This window comes from Dermacentor albipictus, chromosome 9, assembly GCF_038994185.2.
Source record: "Dermacentor albipictus isolate Rhodes 1998 colony chromosome 9, USDA_Dalb.pri_finalv2, whole genome shotgun sequence".
In the NCBI taxonomy this organism is placed as follows: Eukaryota; Metazoa; Arthropoda; class Arachnida; order Ixodida; family Ixodidae; genus Dermacentor; species Dermacentor albipictus.
The window spans coordinates 11,525,483-11,543,976 of NC_091829.1; the positions used below are offsets into that span (position 1 = coordinate 11,525,483).

Consider the following 18,494-nt stretch of genomic DNA (forward strand, 5'->3'; position numbering starts at 1 on the left):
TCCTCCATGGCTGCTTACAGTTCCAAAAATCGAATTGTCAGTAGATGGGATATTCAGCAAAAGAGACATGTTCATTCGAGCTGCTCAACAACTAGCGCTGTACCAGATATATATGCGGTATTCAGGATACACACACGTCTATACAGATGGCTCCAGTACAGCAACCTCTTCAACTTCATCATTCATTATACCACACCTCAACAAACAAGAATCATTTAAGTTAACTCGTGCGACTTCGTCTACAACGGCTGAACTGTTCGCAATCCTAGGTGCGATAAAATTTATATTGTCAGTAAGAGATGCGCAAAAATGGGTAATTTTCAGTGATTCACAGGCGGCTCTAACATCACTCTGCAACACAAAGGGGAAAACATTCAGTGACAGTATAATATATGAAACACTTAAAAACCTCACAAAGGCAAGCGAAGCGAAACATGCAATAGCATTCCAGTGGATACCAGGGCATTGCGACATTCCTGGCAACACAGCAGCCGATGAAGCAGCACGACAAGCACACCTCAGAGATGATACATCTCCGCTCCCAATATCAAAGGATGAATTGCGCTGCATTATAAGGACAACGTCTCTCAAAATGTCTAGAAACACTTGGTTTGACCAGAATTCTAAGAGCTCGGACTTATACCATATTGATCCATTTATTGAATTCAAATTTTCATTGCCATTAGATAGAACTATGGAAACCCTTATTCATCGATTAAGGCTAGGCACTGCCTACACAAAGCATTTCTTACACAGAATTGGCCGTGCGGAAACCCCCGAATGTGATTGCGGATTTGTAGACGAAGATATATATCACCTCCTTCTAGATTGCCCGCATCACGACACACCAAGAAGCCGACTTAAATCAGCGCTAATTAAATTAGACCGCAGACCTTTCAGTTTAAGGAAAATTTTGGGCCCTTGGCCAACAACGGCCTTGCAGAAGAGTGCTTTAAAAGCACTAAAGAGTTTTCTTGAAGACAGCGGCATTGCTGGAAGTTATTAGCGCTTTCATTGTTCTCTTCATTTCATTGTCACTGTGTATATCCATCTGTTTGTGAATTATGTTATGTTGACTGTTCTGTTGACTGTATGTGATAATGCATTTACATAATGTATGTACCACCCGCTGACTAGACAATGTGTTATTAGGCGGAAATATCTTTTGTACTTTTGAGACTTTCATCTACATAAGTGTGGAGACATATACATTGTATTTTGTATGTACCATGTGTTCCTTACGTCATAGTGTTCCTGTGGAAACGTTGCGTGATAAGTCATGGTGCTTGTGTGAAGACTATTTGATATGTAACCTTGAACCTTGTACGATGTGTGACGGAACCACTCAAGAGATGAGGAGTAGCCGGCGCCTTAAATTGTGCGCCAACATCTCCTTATATCATATCAATAAAAAAAAAAAGGTTGCCACGGTCAGTTTCCATAGGTGGCCTGACCGGGTCCAGAGATTCTAAGCACCCTCTGCTGCGTTACAGGTCTGACCGCCGGCTTGGTCAGGTGCTCCGAAGCTGCTTTGGACTGAGGGCCATGGTTTACATGTAGGAATCATGAAGGAGGGAGCGGCCGAATACTGCACCAGTGAGGCCAATTCCTGTTCTGGTGAGGGAGTGTCTTGTTGAAGCTTAGTGGGCCTTTTTAATTTGGTTGCACCTGGATTAGTATAGTTCCACTCACTCTCGGCATCTTCTGCGTGTGTGGGGCGTCGCTCCAAGCCTGCAGATGTGTAGTGCACAGATTCAGGCTCACCATCGACAGATTAAAGAAAATGTCATAGAAGGCCTCGAGCTTCCGACTACCGCAACCGAGGATTCGACGTAGTTCAATCAGATAATCCCACAGGCGTCGAGGCTACCTTATCACCGAAACGTACAGCCCATAATGGTCTGCATGCCTAAGAGATCCCCTGATTTATCCGCCATTGGCGGATAAATCAACGTTGCACGATATGTTGCACGATATAGTGTCAAATTTCAGTGGTCCTAATACCATGGGTCCCGAATTTCACGCACGCCGGCGGCCAGTGAAAGCGCTTAGGTACACGATATATTTTCGCCGGACTTGACCAGCACTTAAAACCTTTGTGAAAAAAAGGAAAAAAAAAGGAAAAAGGTTTCAACGCCTACCGAGATACACGATATATTTTCGGCGAACTTGAACAGCACTTAGAACCGCACTCAGGCGTCGCACAAGTAGTTCCGAACGAAACGGAACTGATACTGAAGCGCCGCCCAAGGCTGAGGCGCCACATGAGAGTAGGGTGCTTGGCAGCGACTTCGCTCAAAGGGCGAATCCTCAGAGTGGCGAGACGGGCCCCCAAACAATATGGTTCGAAGCCACGCGTGAAATAGGCGACGAGGCCTTGCAATACGGTTGGAAAACGCTTACAGGACGCTTGCTTTAAGCTGTAGTGTATGCGTCTGCGATCAGTTATACATTGTTTGTACACTTCGCGCGGGGAAGCTATCGGCATGTCTTTTGCCACCGCACTTGCAATACTTGCAACTTCGCAGTAATTAATACATGCTCGTGATCTACAGGAGCACAAAGCGAAACCCGCGAAAACATATATAGGTGCAAAAGTAGGAGAAATAAATGGGCGCAACCTACGACATTTTTACTTGATGAAAATCTTTATGTAACCTTTGCAAATGTTGTCGCTACGTTATTTTTTTCTTATTGTTTCTTACTGTTCCCATCGTGGGAGGCTTAGGCCCAGCCGACTAAACTGCTGGTTTTCATTAAAGTTCGCTCTCTAATTGTTTGTGCGATACTGAAAACCTTCTCATCACTTTTTTCTCTTTCTTTCACGCGAGAATTTTTTTTAGGGGCGGGGAGGGGGGAGCCTTTCACTGGAAAATCAGCGCAAGGCATGACAGTAGAGTCAGTGTAAGTTATTTCGTCTATCTCAAATTTCTGAAAACATGCTTGAATTACCCGCGGTATACGAGTTTTGCTGATTGCGGCTGGTGGTACGGCATATAATTTCTCAATGGTTCTAACATAGTGATTTCGCAGTCTCCTGTACCCATGCAGTCATGAACGGGGCTAGATACAGGCTATATTTACCGCGAATTAAAACAGCGCTTAAAGTAATGTGAAAAAGAAAATGAGAAATAGATGAAAAAAAAACTTTCAGTGCTTACCAGAAATTCACTGGTCGCGTTGGATGGAGGTACACCAAGCAGCTCACAGTCTGGGCTGCCTGCCTGGCGATATACGTACTCCAGTCTCGGGAAGCGCACACACAAACAAAATATGAGAAAGGGATCAAAAGAAGAGATCACGTCCAGTTATCCCTCCTGAGAGTATGATTTTTTACAATTTATCCATGTTGAGTATATAACCTTTTTCTTGGAATGAACCCTTTCAATTGTTAGGCTATAGCGCTTGCCCTGTCTTCTTTCTCGTACTTCGTTTGTGTGTGCGATGCCCAAGATTGGACAGGTCCTAACTTGCCCGCTTTTCAATCCGCAATGTTGTCCACTGAAGATGCCTGCGGATAGAGCACACTTATCAACTGCAATGTCTATATCATCCACGCAGCAATATTTCATTTCTTATTGCAGATGTGGTATTGCTAGACCAGCTCTTTTTTGGCATAGACATCCACGAGAGCTTCTTCCTCATTGACTGTCTATGACAGTGGGCCGCCAGTGGTCGCATCGTCATCATGACCATGTCCACCCACCCACCTAAGAGATGTTCACCAAGAACACACAAGGTAGATCGCGGTCTGCAGCATGCAGCCGTGTAGATTATCTGCAATATGCGATATCGGGAGGAGGCGATAATGCTCTGCCAACTGTGTTGCCGATTGGGCAAAGAACCTTGACTGCATCGTATGCACAGATAAGGCTGCGGCTATGAATAAAGCAATTCAATTCAGTTGGAAGAGTTTTATTGAAATACTGCAAGTCATGAGATGTTGCTGTCATTGAAGTATTGTAACTCGTAGCGGCGATTACTCAAGAATGGATAGTCGTTGAATCAATTTGTTGTTGACGCCAAAAAAAACCAGGTACATTTTTCACCCATTGATGTTTAGTTGCAGATACAAATGGTCTTTTTCTTGAGCGCCAACCAGCTCTTCGCAGAAAAAGATTGCTATATAAACCTAGAACAATTGAATGCGAGGATCTCCTGTTTCATTTGTACATACTGCAAAGGATACAAAAAAAGATAATGAAAGGAAATTTCCTGGTTCTGCCAATGCAAATCGGTTTTTATTTTAGAAAATGAAGAAATCAGAACAAGTAATTTATTCATGGTCCTCGGCTTCCACAGTATTTGCAAGACCAGAATGCAATAACACCATAATGACGTAACACACAGAGTGTGTGAACGTGTCATTCAAAGTATAGGGTACTATTCTGACGTTTTACGTGTCATAGCCTATGATCAACTTCATTTGCAAAAGACCTCATTGCACGAAATGTAGGATGGCGCATTAGTAAAGTGCGGTTAATATGATTTTACAGGATTACTTTTATTAGACGTGGAAACGAGAAATCGCATAATAAAACAAAAAGAAACACTCTTATGCGCCATTTGCATCAATTCCCTTTTTGTTTACATACGTAATGGCTATCTGTAAGTAGCCTTGCGAGTTCAACGATCGGCTGACCAGTCATAGTGAGCATTCGATTTTACAATGCGCCCGAGTTGGTTTAAACATGTTGTATTCCCCAAACGTCATTATAACGTTTGGTTACCATGTCATATTTGTCTGCCAGCAAAATTTCTACATAGTGTAATTGCAGTCTTGTCTTGCAGCACATGCAAGGCGAACAGTATATATAATTGCGCGCAGTATTACAACTAGTACTAACGCCAACTGTAATTCAGTGACGCAAGCAGCCATGGCAACTCAGTGCTCAGTGTGAATTCAGCCATTTCATAAAATAAAAAAGTCAAGTTCTACATCGCTACCGTCTCTGTTTGATATTCCAGTGGCCCCAATATCGACGGGTTGCATGATGTACCACGGCCAAGCGACGTTGCCTGCTCCCGTACTTCTCCTACATCGACTTTCCTTGCCCGGCTTTCGAGAACCCCTCCGGCTATTACCGTGAGCCTACGTTGCTCCCCGCAATTAAAATATTTACCTCTGGAAACTAGGGCCACTAAAACCTAAGGGCGCCCCACGTCACAGGCAGTCGTTGCACGAGCTTTGAATGAGCACGATGGGTGCCTCCTATATCTTGGGGACAACCATAACACCCACCTTCTTTCTCATTCACTATTTTCCTTGTATTCGACTTTCACTGGGGTGTGTGAGCAGTAATTTTCAAAACCGAGTCAAATACGAATCAGATAGCGTCAGAAGCGAAAGGAATTGAATATGGAGTAATTTTCGAATAGTTATCGAATTAGGAACTTCTGTTCTCATCATCTTTAGAGAGCGGCCTTCAAATCCAAATACATTCCAAACAGTCCTAAATTTCTGCGATTGCATTGCGCGCTTTAGATTTCTCCTTACTAAATGCTGAACTGAAGCAATTTGAGAACATAAGCAGTTTATTCGCCTATTCAGGACTCACTGATGAGTGCGAATGATAGCAGTAAAGCCAAAAAAGAAAAGGAAGGAAAGAGGGGAGAACTGAGAAGACTTATTAACGAGGATAAAGTAAAACAATGATGCACAAAAGATTTTCCAACATACCTTGCGTACCGCAGTCCACCTGCCCACGCTGGACAAGATGTCTCCAGATGCGATGCTGAAGTACAGGCAGCGAGTCCAGAACTTGATCGAGGTGTTCCAGTGCTCACAATGGGCGCTCTCCGACCAGGATACTCCGGCCAACGGGCCCACGGACGTGTACAGGGCGGGATTCTTTGGACAGATGCTGGCGCTGCGGACGTGAGTGAATTCTTTCATAATGAAAATCTACGATCTCCGACTCTCAGATCTTTATGACAATCCTTGTTAACTTTTCCGTAAAACCTACCTTCACGAACACTTTGCATGATCTTGTATAGATAATCTATGAATTGTCAGGATACGCTTTTTTGCGTGCGTGTGATAAAGATATTTACTTCCCACATACGCGCATCAGTACTGGGTCGACAAAATCGTAGTTATTTTAGCCGCCAAGAGACACTTCTCTGCACTACTGTCCGATTACACAGCTACGGCAACCACCTACTTTTGAATTGCAAGTGCTTCCAAAGCAATAGACAATAAACAATTCAACTGTACTCCTTTAGTGTTTCATGCACTTGTTCATATTGTGCGAGTGCATGAACAATCGAAATTTCGAATCCAAGTTGAATGTAGTAGTGTGTAGAAAGAAATTATCCGATAATTTGATATTCAAATTTCTTTGAATAATTCTTTATGATCGGATGCACCAGTCTACACAGAATATTGCAGCCAGACTTCAATGAAAAATGGCCCATGCCTGCGGTCCACTGGACACTTGTAAAATAAACAGTACAAAAAATAAGTACAATAAGTAAAAATAATTACAAGTATAATCTAAGAACAAGCAGCCGAGAATTGAGTATGATACTTTGCCTTCTTGAATAGCAAGGAGAAGAGCAGAGACTACATGCTTCCGATGCCTGTCAACTGATAGTATTGTTCAAAACGGTGCGCCGTATATACAGGGTGTTTCAGCGAACACTTTCAAAAAGCTTTAAAAGTTGTCTTTGGCAGATATCACAATTCAAGTTCATGAGCAACCACTGAGAAACGAAGGTTGCTTTCAAACGCTGTTCCCTCAGCACCGATTTGTTGTAACTATTAGACTACGGACTGTCGGGACAGAAGGAAGTGTAAAACAGCTTATATGTGGATTAACAAACGAACAGCGAAACAAACATATCCAAAACTGTGGTGAAGTTACCGAGGAATTCTAACTGCAATCATTAGAAAGTACAATTGTAGCCAACGAGAGGGCAATAACTGGAATATTCTAGCGGTTGTGCCGTTATCCTTTAGAATACTGTCAGTGTTAAGTCGGTGGCTCAATTAGTTGAGAGCCATTAAGTTCAAACTACTCTGGACCTCAATTCACCAGTCATGTACTCTTAATTCTTCTCTCATTTGAATATGTGCGGCTTCGTTCGGTATAAATGCCAATGGCAAGCACGTGTGGCAGATTTACGCCGAATGAGCTTACGTTACCGCCGATCAGACACGAGCCTGGAATATCTTGAGGTGTTACCTTTTTGCTGCCGCTTTAAATTAATCTATAATATACAGAAAACTCGGAAATTATTAGGAGTGCCACGTTTGGTAGATATGGACTAACTTTGACCGGAGGTTCTACGACATGAAAGCGGATTGGGTGAACAATGGAGATTTCACTGCTGGGATTCTCCATGGAGTGATAGATGTAGTCATTGAAGCGGCGCCCATGGAACAGTTGATCCTTTGCTGCTAACTGTAACTTAACTGTACACCAGCACCACATATATGCTGTAAACGACGCGGATGCTTTCACGCTATTTTTCAATGAACATTCATTTATTAGGCAGCGCACATCTACTTTCTTCATGTCCTGCTCATCCAGCTTCACTGGATGAACTCAAGCTCACCCTGTCTGCAGTTTTCATATTAATAGCAGTATTCATGTGGATCAATTGTGGCATCGCTAGTTATACATATTTATTTGATCAATGTTTATATAAAAATTAGGAAATTATTACTTAGAGCGTCCTGTTCACACTTCATTCCTAAGAAATACAAGAAGCATTAGCGTGCTCAATTTTAGTGTATGTGAAAGTGTTTTATAGGAAATCGGCAGAGCGAAAGGCAATGAAAAGTTTACGATGCAATACGTCACGTCTTTGTGGCGCTCACCTTGGCGACCCGACTCGAGCAGTAGGTCACCGTGTTGCACTGACGCTTGGCCCGGTGATGACGCATGGAAGGCCAGCACCGTCTTCGCCCGAAAGATGAGTGCACGACACGACCATGTCGATCTCGTGCGGTTCGTTTTCAGCACCGATGACACAAAAAGAAAGACATCGCATGCCTATGATGAGGACACGAAACTTGACCGTCTTAACCAGACGAATCATGGGAGTCAGTTAGAACAAGATCTAGCAAAAGCGACAAATGCTCACTAAGAAATGAGATATGCAGGCAGGTTTTGTCGTACGTGAGTGTAGAAGACGTGGCTCTATCGCATAACTAGTTATGGTAACCCAGAATGATGACATGGGCTTATTTGTACATTTTCAATTATTTGTCTTAAAATTGCGCTATGTTCGCACGCATTGTTTGCATTTGCCCATTTTTTCACTGTCAAAATATTTCTATTACATAGCCAACTAGAAAAATCGTAACGTTTTTATTCGACAAATTTAGAATGGCGACGCGCTTTACAATGTTGCAAGAGGTGAAAATCACAACTAGACTTCTGTTTCCTTGTGTCTAGTCTAGCGACCCAGCAGCAGCAGCAGCCGCCGCACCAAACATGGCATGGAAGACGAAGAAAGCTCCACTTTAATACACACACTTATGTATTAAAGTACATATATGTAGTACTATATGTAGTACTATATGTAGTACACTACTCAAATAAGGCAAGACGCGTGCGTAGATTGCGTAAGAAGCGGTTCCTTGCATCCATTCTACTTCGATTATCTTAAACAAGCTCGTTGACCTATATTCAACAAGATGCGGCGACTATGTACTGCAAGATAGAAATAAGACGTGTCTTTTGTTCTGCTGCTCATCACAAAGTCACGTACACGCTAAAGAATCGCACGTTACAAAAGATTCTTTCCTTCTCTTTTTCTATTGCAATTTCTTTCTCAGAACGGCACACTGTGTGCGTTGTTAGACTAAAATCATACACATCAGCGCATTTCTCTTCATCCTTTTCGCGCTGTTTGATTTCGGCAATTTCTTTGTATATTTACAAAATGAAGTGTACACATGTTTTTATTTCCTAGGTATACTTTGTGGCACAAAATACATTTCTTGAAAAGGGACTGAAGAAAGGAAGAGAGTGAAGTGCTTTTATATTTGCAAACTGCGCCCATGTTTATGCATGGCCAGGCAGTTGTGTAAGTTTGTTTGAATGCAAGCTGCTCGCTCTTTCTACACTTAGGTGAATGGGTATGCATACTTATTTAGGGCCAGTCACTAACAGAATACACAAACCTTACTAGGCATTGGATTGGCCATTACGAAGAAAAACAATTTATTTTTGTCTTCAAATTAAGAGCAGCCTGCAATTAATAGCTGTCCCTATACGAGCAAATTTTGCAAATCGCCACCTCTCCCACATTTTAAGGCGACAGCCTTAAGTGGCTCGCTGAAATGGCATATATCCGAAAAAGCGGCATGTAGTCCAGCGAGACAAAGGCTACCCAACCAGACAGGTAATTCTATCGAAATGTTCAGCTTCAAGTGAGACAAAGAATATCTTCAGGAATGGCTCATAGCGCCTTAAGCAAGCAAAGATGCAATGACTGAATATGAATGAAGAAACGAAAGAATGAAGGAAAGAAAGAAAGACCTGAAGAAAGAAAGAAGGACAGGCGGAAAGAAAGAGCGATAGAAAGAATGAAAGAACATTTAGTTATTGCATGAGGTGCTGTTGGGCAGGTCGACCTACAGCGCCGTACGTTTACTTCACATTGGGGCTCATTGTTTCTTGCAAGTAGTCTCAAGCCTTCGATCGCATAACGTAATGCACTACCACGTAAGCAACAGGCTTTCTCCCTTACGTGTTACAGGAGTGTAACATACTGCCAAACTTTTTAGAGGCGGGCTCAAACCATAAAGGTGCACCTCACAGATGCACTTGCTGGCTGGTTGCTCATGAGAAAAATCGTTCTCTACAGTGTTTCGGTGGTGCGTTTTGAGCGTTGAGGGCCCCCTGTCGCAGAAAATCGGGTGTCGGCGTAGGCGTTGGCGCCGACGTCCGCGGTCGAAAAAATAATTCCGAACCACGCATATTTTATACGGAACTAAAGTTGTCCGTATCTTGTCTTACGTTCTTTAAGGCTCATTCATACTAGGCCAACACGACACCGTTTTTGGTATCCCGACTGTCGGCGACAGCGTCTTTGCCTTCACGTCGGCGCCTCTGTCACACGATACCGACGCCAACAATCTGCGGACAGTCGACGTCGGCCCCATGTGACAAAGGCGCCGTCAGGAAGGAAAAACCGCTGTCGCCGACAGTCGGCAGACCGAAATCAGTGTCGTGTTTGCCTAGGGATAATGAGTGTAAATGAGCCTTTACAAAGTTATTCCTCGGAATTTCGATAATGGCAGCCTACAAATGCCAAGAAACAAAACACCGACAGCGCATCCCTTTTACGTTAAATCTTCTCAGACGGAAATATCGAAAGTGCGGAACAATAACAGAAGATCGGCCTGCGCAAGAGACCGCGTTTCCACCAGAAACGCTCGCCTTCGTGCTTAGATTTCGCCGCCAGCGTTTCTCGGTAAACATCATGGTTACGTATAACCTGCACTTACCCGTAAGCGTCATGGTTACGTATAACCTGCACTTACCCGTAAGCGTAAGAAGCAGTCAGGGATCTTTGGATGCTATCACGTTCCACTCTCAAAGGCGAAGCTTAAGCGTCCTCCATTTTTTTTCTGTCCTACAGTTCACACCGAGACACTAGGCGTCCGCAAGAAGCAAATTTTCCTGCCACCACATTACCGAGTCGCTCACGATTTTCTCCGTCCTCCTCGTGCTTAGGGCGTGGTTACTATGTAGGTCTCGAACTTTCTCGAAGACGAGATTACGCGACACCTTCCATCAGCGTCATCTGACTAGCGTGCTCGAACCCAGAGCATTCCCGAATAGGGGGCCACACATAATTGTATATGTACATAACGAAAAACACCCTCGCGGGTTTCGCTTGCGTGTCAGCCGGCCGCTGTCACAATCTTATGTACGTGCACGCTTCGCGCCGTTCACCCCATCTTATCAATCGCTCCAATGCGGGCGCGTCGGTGCTCGCGAGACTTGCCTATATTATCTACAGAGGGCGAGTTTGAACGCTGCAATACCCAATGCATTCTTTATAGTAGGTCGAGTTTCGGAGGTCAAATTTTTAAATTTAGGCAAGGAAAACTTATCTCATAGTCTGTCGTAGCGTGTTTAATCATTCCAAAGGTTTTTAATTCGCTGGAACGAGGTTGCAGTTGCAGGTAGCGTAAAAGTATATTACTGACAAATAATTCTATACCAAGTGGGATTTTGCTAGAACAACATTTGATTGTAATCTTTTTTGTACAAACGTACATGTGCGGACAAAACTAATTGAAACACAGGAGCTGCAACCGACTGCATTGCAATGCCTAACATCTTCCGGCAGCCTCAAAGCTGCTAGAGGGAACTGGGATTGAACTATTATGATCGCCAGGCTTGCGAACATGCGTGATGCAATATCTTGCTTTCCCATGTGCCTGCTAGAGAGCATTGAGAGGCAGTTCGACCACAGGTCCCGTGTTTCAATTACTTTTGTCCGCGCCTGTACTCTCAATGGCCAAAAATAAATGAGAACAAGTTGTTTGATTTTTCTTGATGTGAAACTGCTCGGGAATTATATGTTTCTTTAAAAGGCAAGACATGAAAAGCCAGCATCGTCTTCGCCCGAAAGATGCGTGCAGGACACGACCATGTACATCTCGCTCGGTTCGTTTTCAGAGCCGATGAAAAAAAAAAGGGCATCGCATGCCTGTGTGAGAAGCACTGTGAAAGAGATGAGGACACGAAGCGCTGACCGTCTTTTCTGTACGCCATCACATAGAGAACTCGGCACAAATTCAGAAACGATTTCAACCGTATATTCGCGCAGAGTCGGTGTTACCGCCTCTGAAAGTGATTGCTCGAGTAGTGCTCATCCCAGATGTTGCTCCCGTACCACTGGCTGTCCGCGCCTCGATGACAGTTATTCACACCTTGTCCCATATACAATCAGGTAAGCCTAAATGCAAATGTATGGACTGTGGTGTTTTCTGGCAAGACTTCAGACATTAATATGCTGCTGGACAGTTAATGAAGAACTGCGAAACAAACACAGGTAAACGCAAGTGAAGCAGAGGAACATAGCGCCAACTCCGACCAAATGAACCATTCAGGAAAAGGCCAGGATAAGTACTTTGTCACATCAAAGGGGAAAATCAAAACAGAGGAATAGAGCGCGAAATTGTAGGTTGTATCGAAGGGCCAAGGCCATTCATTCCATGATACCGCAATTCCTGACGTGACAGTATAGCCGAACTCATGCGATACTAGCCCATGACAAACCCAACCGCGATACGTCTTTTACTGCAGAGGATTAGGGGTGTAAGGAAGTTTGCAAACATAAGATGTAATCAGACGGCGCCAGACAAGGGTTATGGGAAGTCGCTGGTGGAAAAATGTAAACACGCTCATAGTGATGTTGATGATGACAGCTATAAGTATATTTCTGGAGACTGGCTTCCTATATTGCTTCCATTCTTTAAGGTCACCTTCGGCAACTGACGCTAAGAAGTGTAATGGGTAACCAGACGAACCGACGGAGTCCGTTAAAGAAAAAAACTAAGAAAAGCGACAATTGCTCATAAAGAAAGGAGATATGCAGGTTGGTTTTGTCGTGCGTGAGTGCGGATGATGCGGCTCTATTGCATAACTAGTTATGGTAGCCCATAATGATGACGCAGGCTCATTTTACATTTTCTATTATTTGCCTTGAAATTGCGCTATGTTAATTAACCCGCATCGCTTGCATTTGCCCATTTTTGCACTGTCAGAATATTTGTATTTCATAGCCAACCTGCAAAGTCAACGTTTTTATTCAAGAAATTTAGAATGGCGACGCAGTCATTCCATTTCGACTAATAGAGAGCCCAGTGTTACATGACTATCAGGAAAACTGTAATGCAACGTATAAACCGCTCCAAATGTATAGAACAAAATTTCTGCTTTACAATATCGCAAGAGGTGAAAAGCACAACTTGACTTCTGTTTCATTCCCCTGACAAATTTCTATGCTTTCGACAGTCAATTTCGCAACTACGATAACTTGGCTACGCTGATAGTATGAATAATGAGCCATAAATTAAGTACGATAACGTGGTTTCTCGAGTAGCAAGATTAACAGCAGGAACCGAACACATTTTTTGACTAGGAAGTGATACTTTTTCTCAGAACGGCGAAGGATAAATGTCATTGGGTTATAAACAAAACACAGCAGACGAAAAGTAAGAAAGTACAAAAAAAAGGTAAATCGATATTTTGGAGGCGAAATTTGTTTCCTGAATTGTCACGCTGTTGTACAACCTGAATTGAACCAATCGGCCCAGATTCACGCCCCGAAATGTCTGATGCATGAGAGCCGAAAAAACGAAACTGCAGATCCGATGTACATTTTGTAATCTATCTCAAGCGAAGCTGAAGTGAAGCATGTAATTAACTGCTGTAGATTAAACGGCGATGTATAAAACTGTTCTTACTTTCATCCTGTGCGGCGTTTAATCCAATATATCTTATGTCTATCGACCACAATGGTCACAATTTCAATCTCGTGCAATATTTTATAGACAACACCATTCAGAAGCTATGACCAAATTCAAACATCGAACCAGGCTGATACGGAGTATTAGAAATTTACGCTGAGATGTCACGTGGACAAATGCAACTTATGATGCTTGTCGATGCAAGAATGGCGATGACAGGTGTATGCACAGAAAAGTATGGCGCATGTCTAGATACGTTTAGTATTCTGCACTTCTGGTGTCAGTGACATACGCAGTGGAGCATACCGAACGGCTAGTTCAAAGAAAATCAAGTGCACTAAAGAATCAGTTTATCATAATGGGCTCATTCATTAGGACGTCTGTGTTGCGTTCGGACGTGTGTGCGCGTGTGCGCATGTGCGTGTGCGTGTGCGCGTGTGCATGTGTGCTTGTGTGTGCGTGCGCGAGCGTGCGCGCACACACACGCCGACGAGCCGAACGACCCAGCAGCAGCCGCCGCACCAAACACGGCATGCAAGGCGAAGAAAGCTCCACTTTAATTCACACTCCTACCTACACACACTTATCGTGGATTGCGCATGTAAAGGTTGGTCTTACCACACTATTGAGGTTGTTCACGTGATCGTTACACTAGTCTCCACTGTGCGGATAGCCGTCTCCATGTCTACCTGTCTCGCACCTAGGTAGGTAGACATGCGCCGTGTTACTAGATGTTTTGACTTCTTAGAGTAAGCTGAATTTGTGCCTGCGTGTGCACGCGCATGCGTGTGAGAGAGAAAGAGATAAGGAAACACAAATTTAGATGACAAAGGTTTAATGAAGACCACACATATTAAACGATGACATCAGCATCGAACTATGGCACAAATGACGTGGACGTTGTGTTGACATTGATAGCCCGAGCACTGCGATGATGTCAACAAGACGACCGCGTTTAGACGAATTTTAATCTGCACGTCTATGTCTCTGTTCGAGTCCTGTCTTCAACGCGCAGTGTAAAATTTTGCTTAAGCAAGTTGATGCTATTGCCCGACAAGCTTATTTGCGAAGAGCATATGACATAGTTTGTGCATTAGCCAGTACAAGTTTTCTATCTTGCTTGGTTCTGGTTCTCGTGGTTCTGACTAGAAAAAAGTTCGAACCCAACTTGTTACAGCTCCGTTTGTCATAAAACGACTTCAAAAGCAAGGAAGCTTGTATTTCACATTTTAAAATTTCCTCTCGGCACAATACAAAACTATAGACTGCTTCTTCCCTGATAGGGCTCACAACCCTCATCTAGCAAAATTGCAAGTTGGGGTGTAAACTTGCAAACTTCTAAACATGGAAACATATTATAATAAGGCGCAGTTCAAGAGAACCGGTTGTCATTATGGTGACCGTTGGGCTTCTTGTGGATTGGCGTGGGCAGCTTGCACAGCAATCATCTCTCTTTTGTCGGTCTTCCTGAAAAATGATGAAGCCATGACAAGTATGCAAGCAAAAAATGATGAAACAAATGTTTCTCCAATAAATGAACAAATCACGGTTCTAGGTGAAGTGTTCAGAAACGTACCTTGTTAGGATTTTGGCCCTTGTTGTTGATTCCAGTGGTGACACATTCTCTGTTGTACGTCCGGAGACAATAAAATCCAAAGGAGTGAAAAAATATGAGCAGCGGCTTGGAGACTGGGGTTGGAAGGAAAGCTTTAATTACTATGGTGAAAGTGTGGTTGAGTTTGTGATCCATGTATGACTAAGAGCAGTGAAGAAAACGCTCCATGACAGAAGAGAGCACACGCACACACAACACTGTTTTGCACGCGCATCTCTTTTTATCGTGTCATTGATTCGGCTGCGCTTAGTAAAGCCTCGATCAGATTACAAATGTTCCTGCCAGATACTCGTAATATTTTATTATGTCTAAAATGCAATCAATCTAACTCTTCTACCAGAAGTACATTTTTCACTAATGTGCATTGAATTTATCGTTGTGTAATATTTATGCAGAAACATCCTAAACTATTTATTATTTATGCTGTACTCCATGTTAGGAATTTTAGCAATCTTTCAAAATAACAAAAGCCTCATTTGAATTACTTTTGGAAAGCAATAATTATGTAATTATTATTATCTCACACTTTTAAGAAATGACTACAGCCATCTGTTTTATCCGTCTCTCCTCTCGCATACAAAGAAATTCAAGGTTGAAAAGGCGAAGCAGTGCTTTTTTACTCACCGATGCACACGGCCAAAGGCTGCAAGGTTAATCCGCTTTCGTCTCCAAGGTAGTCTCCAAGCAAATTGCGTTCGGTTCCAGTGATGAACTTCTGCTCTAGCAAGCACATGCTTCTTCTTCCTTCTTATATCTCTTTATAGGTGCGTTTTCTAAGGCATCCGCATCTCACTTCCAAAAGTAATGAGCGTCCTTTTCAGTTATCATAAATTGTTTCTTTCCTGATTTCATGTTTTCCTCTTAAGCAGTTACTCATGGCATTCTTCTTTTCCATTGCCACCACCCATGAGATTATTTCAGCCTTCTTCAATTTCCGCTTGACGTTCTTTGTTACCATGTTGCTCACCGTACAGGCCACATATTTGCTGGTCAGCTTCCTACTTCTTTTCCTCCACTGTGGATCAATGTTGTTCTCTGCAAATTTCTGAACACTCTCCTAGCCCATTTACTTTCTTCCATATTCCTCAGTCGTTTTTCATAATCAATTTTACTTTGAATTTCCCTCACTTCAAAACTTGTCCAGCCCATATAACCCAGCACAGCTTCATTTGTAGTCTTCCCGCGAGCGCCCAAAGCGAGGCGTCCCACTGACCTTTAATTGCTATCGAGTCCTGATTGTAGCCCTGATTTAAAGCAAACAACCGCATTTCCAAAAGTTAGTCCTGGAAATATTACACTTTTCCACATACCCCGGAGCACCCCGTACCTATTGTATCCCTACAGCGATCTATGCCTCATTATGGCTACATTTCTCCTCCCCTTTATTGTTATTGTTTCTTCCTGTGTTTGCATATATCTATTGCCTTCGTTTATCCATATACCAAGGTATTTATATTCTTTTATCCAATGTATTTCCTGGTCCTGTATTAACACTGTCTGTTCCCTGTTTTCATTGAATACCACGACACCTGATTTTCCAACGCTAAATTTCAAACCTAAATTCTCGCCTTCTTGTACAGATATTAGCCAGACGTTGCAAATCGATTTGCTTGTTAGCTAGCAACCCAATGTCGTCCACATAAAATAAACCTAGAAGCTACTGCTCTACTACTGTGCCCGCCTGTTTGCATGAGAGATTAAACCCCATATTACTTCCTTCTAGCGCCCTCTTCATTCTCACCATATACATCATACAAAGCAGGGCGTATAAAGGGCACCCCTGCCTCAGTCCCTTGTTGATATCAACTTTCTCCTCGCTCCTCATTCCTTACCATTCAACGCAAACGGTATTTTCTAAGTAAATCTCAAAATATGTAGACAATCGTCGCCTAAGCCTTCCCCTTCCACAATACCCCACAAAATGTTGCGGTCTAGGTTGTCGTACGCTCCTATAATGTGTAAAAAAGGCCACATATGACTGTCTGCTTTCTACTCTCGATATTTCAATACACTGAGTAAGAAAAAATAAGCCATCGTCCAAACGCTTACCTATTCTGAAGCCATTCTGAATTTATTTCAACATGCCATTATTCTCTACCCATGCTTGCAGCTTTAATTTGATTGCCTGCATTGCTAACCTGCATATTACCGATGTAAATAATGGCCAAGGGTCTATACGAGTGAATTATATCTTTCTGCACTTTACCTTCATAAATTAAATTCATTCTACTTTGTCGCCAACTGTCTGGTATTCGTCTATCTTTTAAAGATTTTTCCACTGCTTTCACCAGAGCTTCTTTACTTTTTGGTCCTAGTTCCTTAATCAGCCTAACGGAAACCTCGTCTAGCCCTGTAGCTGTGCGCTTAGGCGCTTAGGAATTTTCTCTTCGGCTTTCTTCCAGTTCAAATTTGTTAGCACCAGCTCCCTTTCCATCTGGGTCTTTTTCATACTCTCTTTAGCGCGGTTGAGCGCCCCTAGCAGGAAGAGAACGAATTAACGTACACGACTCAATTACAGTAGCTCCACTTAAGGCTGTAACACGCTGCGGTTTATTTTTCACTCTGTGACGATAGCTGGAACTTGAAAGCATGCGGGTCGCGATATGACGACGGTGTGATGACGACTATGACGTCAGTGCATGACCACTGAAGTGCTGTGCCGGAACCACCGCAGAATATTTCCAATGTAAGCGAACGAACCAGTGGGCCATGTAATGAATCACTGAAAGAGGGAACTAACTAACTAACTAACTAACTAACTAACTAACTAACTAACTAACTAACTAACTAACTAACTAACTAACTAACTAACTAACGAACGAACGAACGACCAAAGTAGCGAAAGAATCAACAAAGGAAGGAGCATTTTCCTTGCCGAGTCCGAACTCCAACGATCTATCATCCACGAAATCGGTTGAAAGGGGCCAGAAAAGCTATTTGCTTAAAGACGAATAGCACTGACACCTCACGGCGCGCTGCTGCTGCGCCGATTGCTCTAGTATCATCGTCAATGACGACGCACACTCTGTACAAATTTAGAGCTCCAGCTTTTTCCTGCCGCAGCAGTTAAGTGGTCATGACACGTCGTCGCGTCGTTATGTCAACGTCATTGCGTCGTAATCTTGTCATGCACAGCATGTAGGCATCACTGATGCTTATTATCATTATCATTATCATTATCATTATTATTATTATTATTATTATTATTATTATTATTATTATTATTATTATTATTATTATTATTATTATTATTATTATTATTATTATTATTATTATTATTATTACAGGTTTATAATTAAATGTAAGAGAAATACCTGCGGCGCACAATTAACTTCTAAAAATGACATGAGGAGAGAAGTGCAAACAGAGTTCCCTAAAGTCACAAACAGAAGTGAACGTAAGAAAGAAGTTACATATCCCACAACGAAGAAAAGT

The 18,494-nt window shown here is 42.8% G+C and overlaps 1 protein-coding gene across 7 annotated transcripts in view; it reads right to left on the minus strand.

Moving 5' to 3' along the window:
- LOC135911135 (uncharacterized) overlaps nucleotides 1-18,494 on the minus strand; it is a 69,175-nt gene that overhangs the window by 42,557 nt on the left and 8,124 nt on the right. For 6 of the 7 annotated variants that reach the window (XR_011508807.1, XM_070526423.1, XM_070526421.1 and 3 more), the window contains exons 4-6: nucleotides 7,826-7,907; nucleotides 5,681-5,870; nucleotides 3,162-3,511 (exon numbers count right to left, since the gene is read on the minus strand). The exons of the other annotated variant lie outside the window; for it this stretch is intronic. Coding sequence is in view for 5 of the 6 variants with exons in the window: in XM_070526423.1 (XP_070382524.1) it covers nucleotides 3,466-3,511; nucleotides 5,681-5,870; nucleotides 7,826-7,907 (318 nt within the window). In the remaining variant the exon portion in view is untranslated. The remainder of the gene's footprint in view (nucleotides 1-3,161; nucleotides 3,512-5,680; nucleotides 5,871-7,825; nucleotides 7,908-18,494) is intronic. 7 annotated transcript variants of the gene reach the window in all.